This window comes from Aulostomus chinensis, chromosome 3 (assembly GCF_037954235.1).
Source record: "Aulostomus chinensis isolate RoL2024-O1b breed Wild chromosome 3, RoL_Achi_v1.0, whole genome shotgun sequence".
NCBI classification, from domain to species: domain Eukaryota; kingdom Metazoa; phylum Chordata; class Actinopteri; order Syngnathiformes; family Aulostomidae; genus Aulostomus; species Aulostomus chinensis.
In genome coordinates, this window is record NC_141322.1 from 30,927,723 (window position 1) to 30,937,722 (window position 10,000).

Sequence of the window (10,000 nt, forward strand, 5' to 3'; positions counted from 1 at the left end):
AGGAGGCCAGCCCAGGCGCTGCCCATGTCATAAACCAGACTGACGGTCAAACTTACATCACTCAGCACTGCGGGCCAAAGTTCTGCGTCTGGTGTGCGAGGATGTGAGGTTGCCACGCCGAGGAGGGACGTCAGAGACACTCATGAGGGCTCCTTGTTTTCCCCGCCGCCGCTGCTGCTATCTGACCTGCAAACATTTAGATTAGCTCAAAGACGCAATCCATGACTGGACAGTGACAAACTGTTTTTATCTCTGTGAACAAAAACATGATACAATAAGAACAAATGGTGTTGTTCAGATGTGTGTAGATTAACTTTGCAGCAGAGAGACAGACAGTGTGTGTGTGTGTGTGTGTGTGTGTGTGTGTGTGTGTGTGTGTGTGTAAGAGTACACCTGGGGGCAGAGGGTGCTGCTTATGTGAAGATGATGTTGCGTCCTGCTGCTGATTAATGATTCACCGCCAGCCTGTAACACTCTGTGTTTGTCGGATCTACAGAACATGAGAACAACAGGTTCATGCAAATGACCCCCACCCTCCCTCCTCTTGTGGGACATCCCAGCGTATAAAAGCAGCACACCTCTTCACACCAAGACACAACTGACCAGGAAGGAGAAACAGCCCTCAGCTGTTCCCTGACAGTCCACAGAGACCTCGACTGATGACGCCAAGCTGACGGCTGAGCTCAACCTACCCAGGTAACCTGATGTCAGGCTGCGGGGTGAGGAGGGAGGGAGCTACGGGGGAGGGAGGGGGGATTGGGGTGTGCACGGGGATGCTCACCCAGATCTGTGACTGGGGCTCCCGAAACCCAGTTTAGATTCCCAGTGAGATGAGTTGAAACATGTAACTTCTTGCTAGCGCAGATCTGAGACCTGCCAGTCAGGGTCTCGTTTATCTCTGGTGACTTGTCAAGCTGAGAGGCAGCTGGCTTGAGATGAGCTGAGACGGACCAGGTCACAGGAGGAACTGGTGAACATCTGGTCTAAGCTGGACTCAGCCTGCCAAGTTACCAACAGCCCACTGTCTCAACTCGCTGCAGCAGAGTAAACTAGCAGGTCGCTGACTGGCGTGTTGCTCGTAGTTGCAGGTAGTTGCAAGTTTCAACTCGTCTCACCGCAGATCTTTGGTTGGACTGAGTTTAAGTTCCACTGATCTGACTTTGAAACAGTTTGTTTTAATGATAATTTCATTCCCCACCCCCAAAATTGTCACAATTCCTGTGAATCTTTGCTGATATCATGGTCATTTTTCTTGTTAGGTTTTGATCAATTTGAAGCATCAAAGTTCTTTTTTTTTCTATTTTTTCATGCATTTTATGAAACTTTTGAAATCGAGTGAATTTGATGGGGAAACGGGTTATTAGAAACTGTTTGGATATAACTAAATTCCTTGAAAAAAAAAACTTGACCAGATTATTTGAAGATAAAAACCTTGAAAGGAAATAGAAATTAAATATTACCAAAAAAAAAAAAGATTATTCAGTGCTCCTGGGGAACTTTTATAAGGAAATCAGGCAAAAATGACCACCTTTCTAGTGAATTTCATAGACTAAAAGGCATTAGATTCCCTGTAAAGTGAGCACAACTTCAACCAAAATATCTCAAGTGTTCAGGGTCTCTGTAGGTGGGATTCCTCTCACTGAGGTTCAGTTTAGAGTCTAGAAGTTCAGGATCACCTGGTCTATCAGACCTACCACCTGCAACAGTTAATCAGGGTTCATTGTTGTCCTTCGTTTGCAGAATAATGGAAAAGTAGATCAAACCTAAGCAGTTTAAATATGACATGGATTTTAGTTGATCTCCCTTCTCCTTCTTCCCCTCCTTCATCTTTTTTCTTCTCTCATCCACACTCATCCTTTCTCCCCGTTCTGTCCCCAGACTCGTCCACTCCTAGACTTCCTCTTGTCTTTGCTCTTTTCCTGGCTCCTTCTCCAGACTCCTCCATCATGCCTCCTCAGCTTCAGTCCCAGAACCAGAGCGGCCCCCGGGTCCTGCAGGGTGACCTCAGCGCTCTCAGCCCAGCCGTCAGGGAGTTTGTGGAGGCCAACGTGAGTCTGTGCCAGCCTGACTTCTTGCACATTTGCGATGGATCCGATGAGGAGAATCGTTCCATCCTGACCCAGCTGGAGGAGCAGGGGATGATTAAAAAGCTGCCAAAATATGAGAACTGGTAGGTGGAACAGATGCAGGAGCTAAGAGGAGCAAAACATAACTCTCTTGTGGTACTTTTTCAAAAAATAGAGGGACATTTTGATTGAGTTGACTTGAAAAGGTGTGTTGAGGATGGTCTGTCATGGCTGAGGATGTTTTTCTAACCAGCCGTCACCAGCGAGGTCGAGTAGTCAGCAGATTTTGTCGTGCCATGTTGCTGTCATCAGTCCTCAGATGCTTATTTCATAAACAGCAGAACTAGAAAAGGTCAACGTTCTGACAAACCAGTAAGTCCAGTTAGTTCAGCAGCAGCAGCTATTACATAAAGATAGAGCTCGAGGGTTGTTTACTGCAAAAAAAAAAGATAACAAATACAGGTACTGGTACTTGAAGACATGATAGCACGGCACGATCACATCTCCATCCTGCAGCTGGTTGGCCCGTACTGACCCAAGAGACGTGGCTCGTGTGGAGAGCAAGACAGTGATCGTGACCAGGGACCAGAGAGACACGGTACCCACACCGCTGGAGGGCGGAGTCAGCCAGCTGGGCCGCTGGATGTCCCCGGAAGAGTTTGACAAAGCCATGACCCAGAGGTTCCCTGGCTGCATGAAAGGTAACACAGAGGATGATGACGACCCAGTGACACGCTGAACAAATGAAGATGTTCCATTCACCCTGAAGTCGTAACGCTGAACTTTCTCTCTCCCTCTTCAGGTCACACCATGTATGTGATCCCCTTCAGCATGGGGCCCGTCGGTTCCCCCCTCTCTAAGATCGGGGTGGAGCTGACCGACTCGCCCTATGTGGTGGCCAGCATGAGGGTGATGACCCGGATGGGGAAGGCTGTGCTGTCCGCTCTGGGGACAGGCGAGTTCGTCCGCTGCCTGCACTCCGTCGGCTGCCCTCTGCCACTTAAAAGTACAGTTTTTCTACAGTCAGACTAGAAAGATAAATTACTACTGCTTACAGATGGTACAGATAGTACGGCTACTATTGACACTGTTTCTGCTAACAGTTAAGAGAGTATAATCAACCAATATATGACCTCCTCCCTCAGAGCCCCTGGTGAACAGCTGGCCTTGTAACCCCGAGCAGACGTTAATCGCCCAGATCCCAGACAGCAGGCAGATCATCTCTTTCGGTAGTGGTTATGGAGGGAACTCCCTGCTGGGGAAGAAGTGCTTCGCCCTACGCATCGCCTCACGCATCGCCAAGGAGGAGGGCTGGCTGGCTGAACACATGCTGGTAAGGAAAAAAAATCACTGACTTACATCTTCCTCATCAGGCCTGACCACACCAACCAACCCTAATCTTCCTCCTGCTCAGATCCTAGGCATCACCAGCCCTGCCGGGGAGAAGAAGTACATGGCGGCGGCCTTCCCGAGTGCCTGCGGCAAGACAAACCTGGCCATGCTCTGCCCCACGCTGCCGGGCTGGAAGGTTGAATGTGTGGGAGACGACATTGCTTGGATGAAGTTTGACGACCAAGGTGACAAACTTTTTTACACTTCATTGAGTTTGCCATCAGGAGCAGTAGAACTGCCAAAATACTACGAGTCGTCTTGCTTCATGTCTCCCTCTTTGGGCCCGACCGCCAGGCAACCTACGTGCCATCAACCCTGAGAATGGCTTTTTCGGTGTTGCGCCTGGCACTTCAGCCAAAACCAACCCCAACGCCATGGTGACCATCATCAAGAACACCATCTTCACCAATGTTGCAGAGACCAGTGATGGTGGTGTGTACTGGGAGGGAATGGATGAGTCGCTGCCTGAGGGAGTCACCATCACTTCCTGGAAAAACAAGCCCTGGAGCTCAGAAGATGGTAAGATGTTGTCTTTTGACAAACTCCCAAAAATGGGAAGTGTGCTGCATTGGCTGTGTCACAGAGGAGGAAACCTTCCTGAAAAACCAGGCTGCCAAAATAATCAAGATTTTATTGATTGATAGATTATTATTTATTTATGACCTTGACTGTTTTTATTACCAATAAAGCCAGGAGCCAGGAGCTTCAAGAACCATCATTAGACCCACTCACGGGCCCAGTGGTTGAGAAACTCTGGCCCACACGGTGTTACAGTGCTGCAGACTAATCTTTGCCCCTGTTCCCTCTAGGGGAACCCTGTGCTCACCCCAACTCCCGATTCTGCACTCCGGCGGATCAGTGCCCCATCATCGACCCGCTCTGGGAATCCCCAGAGGGAGTCCCCATCGAGGCCATTATTTTCGGAGGCCGCAGGCCTGAAGGTGAGCGTGAGAATACTGCAGAAGGAGAAGAGGGTCAGAAACCAGGACGGACCAGACGATGAGAGAATAATCAGCTTATACTGATTGAAAATGTGACTTGTCCTGCTTTCAGGAGTCCCTCTGGTGTACGAGGCTTTCAGCTGGCAGCACGGAGTGTTTGTGGGAGCAGCCATGAGGTCCGAGGCCACTGCTGCAGCTGAGCACAGAGGTCAGTAAGAACTGAATTCAGGAACAAGGAAAAGCTGCTGGTCTGGATGAGAATTAGACTCCAAATGACTGAGATCTGTCTTTGTTCGCAGTTTAACCAAAGAATTCCTGTCCTCCATATCTCGGCCGCTTACCCTTCCTTCCTCTCGCTCTCGTCTCTTCCCAGGCAAAGTCATCATGCACGATCCCTTCGCCATGCGCCCTTTCTTTGGCTACAACTTTGGCCAGTACCTCTCTCACTGGCTGAGCATGGCCGACCGCCCTGGTGCCAAACTCCCCAAAATCTTCCATGTGAACTGGTTCCGCAAGAGCGCCTCCGCCGGCTTCCTCTGGCCTGGTTTCGGTGACAACATCCGTGTTCTGGACTGGATGTTCAGGCGGGTGAATGGTGAGGCTGGCGCCATGCCCTCCGCCGTGGGCTACCTGCCCTGCAGCAACTCCCTGAACCTCCAGTGCCTGAAGGGGGATGTGGACTTGGATGAGCTGTTCTCTCTTGACCAGGAGTTCTGGCAGAAGGAGGTGGATGAGGTGCGGAAGTACTTCACCACGCAGGTGAATGACGACCTGCCCAGCGAGGTGGCGCGGCAGCTGGAGCTGCTGCAGCAGAGAGTAAAGCAGATGTAACGAGGACAGAAAAGCTGCAGCTCATGAAGATAAAACCAGCAAGTCGATGACTGCAGACCTGAATATTGATGATTCTACAGCAGAAATTCTGTTGTTCTGTAGAACAGTACATTGGAAAATCTTGCAAAGAATTTGAGCAGTTCTTGAACACCCCTTCATGTTTTACTGAGGAAGTTTTTGACCCTCAGAACTTGACGGGCCGCTGAAAATGCTTATATTTTAGAATTCAGCTGAGGCTGTTGAGATGAAGTAAACAACCTCAGAGAATTAAAACGAACATTCCTTACCGCGCTCATGTATTGACACACAACCACCTGCTAATTTTAATAGGAAATGTTTCCCTCTGTCCAAAGTGTTTAAACTGTCATTGCAGTGCATTTACCTGCACTGTTAAACTATTTAATAACTTATTAATATTCATCAGGGTGTCGTCGACGTACAGATTTATATGGTGGAGATTAAGCAAATGACCCATTGCTGTTTGAGCTCCTGAACACAGGGGAAGTGAAGTGTTATTTTATGGCTGAATTTATTTTTATACTGTATTTGTTGTAATTTTTGAGTCTCCGAAGAGTACGAACAGCAATAAAGATATTTAAATGCATTTCTGCTTCTGTCTTACTTTCCAAAGGTCTCTTGTTTTTGTACCATGAAAGAGGAATTTCAAGAGTAATCCAGATAAAAGTTATAAACTTTGTTTTACATTTACAGCAACCACAGGAAAAAGATTTCTACGATTGAAACTTTCCTCATGAATGTTAAAAGTTCTGTGTGTATTTAGAGGAAAGTCCAGAAAAGAGAGCTGGTGACTCCGTAAGAGATAAAACGTGTTTGATTTTCACCAACGTGATGGACAACGTGGAAGGATTCTTCTTCCCATGTATCCCTGTGTGTGTAAGACCCCAATTAGTACACAGATTTTGGGGTAAGATGTTCAACTGACATTACAGTGTGAATTTTACCTTTCAATTAACTCACGAACTGTCATGAGCTCACGAAGATGTTTTTCCCTCCATCGCTTCTTTGTGACTCCAGAGTGTAGAAAGAACCAGCCACATATGTTTAGCTTGAAGCTAACAATGACTAAACTGTCCTAAATCAGGTCGTCTGGTATAATCAGGTCTCCTTAATCGGGACGTATCATCAATAATCCACAAACACTTTGACTGGAGATCAGAACACTTAGAACAGTTCTGGCTGTGAGTACAGCAAACATGAACAGCTGATCCAGTTGAGCGGCCACGTCCCCCTCGTTGGAGGTGAGTGTGACGCGTGGAGTTAGAAGGACTCAGGAGCGGAAACAGTCGGGGTAACAAAGGTTTATTCACAAGGTGAAATGGTGCATCCAACAAAAGGCGTTCCAATGAAAAAAGACACGAGACGACGGGGACGTGCAGGGCGGTGAGGGCTTGGGGAGGCACGCGTGGGTAGGAAGTGTACTCGGGTTGAGGAGCGTCACCGCTGAGCGAAAGGCTTGCTGTAACGGGAGACGCAGGTGATGCCAATTACTCCTCAACGCCATCGGGGGAGGGGAGCGAACAGGAGACAAAAGAAAAGTTAACACACAACACCACGAACCGAAACAGGAAACCAAGTTGACAAAATAAAAGCACCGGAAATGAAACCATAACAGGTTTGTGCCGGAACAGAAGTGTCATTTTTAGTTGTTGTAGATGAGTGATACTGGAAGACGCGCTTGAAAGTTTGTAAACTTCACATTTTTTGCACCGTTTTGTGGTGGTTAGCCGTCAGTTTCCGTTAGCTTGAAGCTAAAAATGCTCTTTTGGGGTGAATTATCCCTTTAAGTGGTTCTTGGTTCTTAAGAACAGCTTTGCAGGAGAAGATGTTGATGATGTGTTCAGTGGTTTCACAGCTTTGACTCGAACCACAGGATTTTATTACCTTAAAAAGCAGTTTTCTGTGCCGCACCACCTTTTACTCTGCACATCGCAAAACGTATCTTCCAACATTAAATATCAAATAACCAAGTTAGTGAATAAGCTTGAAGCTCGGTGTTGCTTTCCTCTGGTGCTGCTGCAGCTGTTGTGTAACACAAGTGATAATGACGGCTGAAGTTAATCATCACTAACTTGTTTTTGAGCACAATCTGTCCATTGATGTTCCACCTTCACACTCACGTCTTTCAGCAAAGGATTCTGGGAATGCCCCAAGAACACAAACATCACGGCGGAGCACTTTGGCCCCCAGACCCTGACCCCCATCTGATCTTTGGAGACTCAGAATCTGACGAGCTCTGCTGGAAAGAGTGGCATGTGACTTCAAGTTAGTCGTTTCAACAGGACTCGAGGTTGTTTAGTTTTATCTGTGTTTTATTCTCTCATTTTATACTCTTTTTTTAAATCACGATGCCGAGTGTTTGCATGCTAATTTCTGTAAGCAGCATTTCCCAATGACAAATATTTGAAAGAAAACCAACAAACCAACAAACAAACATTTCACGGAGGGTTTTGGAGTCCTGTTGTGAGGAACACATAATTCTGGCTGTTTGATGATGTCATCACGAGTGTGCGAGGAGAAGAATTTTGTCTGTAATGTTCAAACCGGGAGAACAACACAAACGTGTGTGTGATAAACAACCGTGATGACACGCAGCAACGAAGGCAGCATTTCCATAGCAAGTTCACTTGTTTTTCCAGCTTTCTTTTCTAAGCGACGGTTTTATACGGGACCCTGTTTGTTCGCTCTGGTTGCTGAGTCGATAAACTTGAGTTGTTTTCTACGGGGTTTAGTTCATCTTCACGTCACTTCCTGATTATTGGTCAGGTGTTGGAGTGGCGGCGTGAGACGCTGAAGCAGGAAGTCGATCCTGCGTTCTGGACTAAAACGCACATCTCCGCTTCTGCTTTTCGTGTATCTCCTGCTCCTTTCTTCCACTCAGGGACGAGGGAGACGTTTCCCACCGAGGTTTTCATGTCAGAAACTTGGTGGTTCACATGTGCAAACAAAGACGGCCAAGGGAAGTGAAACCCTCCGTTGGAGTAGAAGGCCGATGTGAAAACACAAATGAAGAAGTGCGTCAGCGCAGCAGAGCGGCTCCGGATTCTTCTTACTGCTCAGTTTTGTTATTGTTCCAAAAACACAATCACTCCTAATTAATAGAGTCGCTTATGTCATGGAGCAGACGAGCGTCAGGGCTGGAAGCTCACGCTCATCTCTTCACACCTCTCCTCCTCTTCGGCATCACACCGTCGCTGCTGTGTGGTCGTCTTCTCCTGAGCAATGATTGACTCTGTGTTCTGTAAACATTCTTGTTTTCCAGCCTCCGTATCTGGGGAAATAATTACCTCACCAACACGCAGGGCGCCGTGTCCCAGCGCGTGTCTCCTGCTGCATGTTTGGCTGTACAACGTTGAAATCCTGACATGTTTAACCATGAAGATTTTAACGTTTGAAGCTTCTGATGTGTTTTTTTAAGGTGAAAGATGAATGTCCAAGTCTTTTGAATGTCCAGTGCATCAGTAACTACACAGGTGCTTGGATGCTCCTGTCAAAGCGTCTTTCTTTTTCTGCAAACCATTTTTAATGAAAATTGTCAACAGTTATTCAGGATTCTTGCTCCGCCCCCTCCTTGTGGTTATGTAATCCGGCAGCACATCACATGACTTTTACTAGCAGAGGTCAGCGTACCAAGGGAGCAGCTAGCACATTAGCATCAAAAGAACAAAGCTACAGTGACTCAGCAGAATAATGCATAGCAACCTGTTGTTTTGGAGTATATTTACTTCAAAACAACTGACTGTTGCCTCCGCACGTTGGTTTAAGTGACAAACGAGAGCGAAACACTCAGAGTTTCCTGCTGGTTGTTTGAGCAGGAATCAACAGCAGATGGAAAAATACCAGCGGATATCTGCTGACTCAGCAGCTGCGTTCATAAAGTAGTCCTGCCATTATCAGCGTGCGATGGATTGTTCTGATAGGGGCCATAAAACTGGACCACGCAGGTATCAGCAGGCAGATCGCGTCCTGAGGTCCCGACTCATCAGTCCACCTCCGTCTGAGGGACAAAGGCCAGAGACCACAGTTGAGTTGCAGCCGTCACACGAGACCAGACAAACCTGGACAAACCTTCCACTGGTACCTGGTACCAGGTTCCCTGACCATGCACCTGGCGCCAGGTGCCTGGTCTATTTGATTTGGTTTCTGTCTGTATGACAAAAAACTGAACTGAAACTCCAGTTAAGCAGCAAACTTGATTAACGTGAGCTTTACTCCGCCGACTTTGTCTCTTCTGTAAGAATGAGTCAAGTCAAGTCAGTTTTATTTCTACGGCGCCAAATCCCAACAAAAGTTCTCTCATGACACTTTACAGGTGGAGCAGGTCCAGCACCACACTCCCTCAATGAATTTACACCCAACACTTCTCCATGAGCAAGCACACCCTGCAACAGCAGTGAGGAGGAATACTACAGTTGACGTTGTACTTCTACTGTGAACATCTTGAGAATCTTTAAGGTGAGAACAAAGGTGTTTCACTTCAAATCTGGGGTGGTTTCCTGGAGATGACACCTGCATGTAAAGGTGATGTGAAGGTTGGTGGTTCACGGCCTGGAAGCCTACTTGGGGTGGGTGCTGGGGGGCGGCGGGTGGCAGCAGCGTGATGGTGCACTTCCTGTTTGAGTCCTGCAGGAGCTGCTAGCTGCTAGCTGGGACGTCTGTGTCAGGGTTAACAAAGAGCTCTTTGTGCACGCAAGCCTGACCTCTCACCTTAAACCACTGAGGAGACCAATGAGGCTGCAGCGACCCTCAACA

The 10,000-nt window shown here is 47.6% G+C and overlaps 1 protein-coding gene across 1 annotated transcript; it reads left to right on the forward strand.

Moving 5' to 3' along the window:
* The first annotated feature begins 598 nt into the window (after window positions 1-598).
* On the forward strand, window positions 599-5,824 carry pck1 (phosphoenolpyruvate carboxykinase 1 (soluble)). Its single transcript, XM_086200332.1, has 10 exons — window positions 599-696; window positions 1,879-2,170; window positions 2,583-2,767; window positions 2,869-3,072; window positions 3,212-3,399; window positions 3,481-3,643; window positions 3,753-3,977; window positions 4,268-4,399; window positions 4,512-4,607; window positions 4,773-5,824. The coding sequence occupies exons 2-10, from the start codon at window positions 1,947-1,949 to the stop codon at window positions 5,228-5,230; spliced, it is 1,875 nt and encodes a 624-aa protein (XP_086056458.1). The 5' UTR covers window positions 599-696; window positions 1,879-1,946; the 3' UTR covers window positions 5,231-5,824.
* The last annotated feature ends 4,176 nt before the right edge of the window (window positions 5,825-10,000 follow it).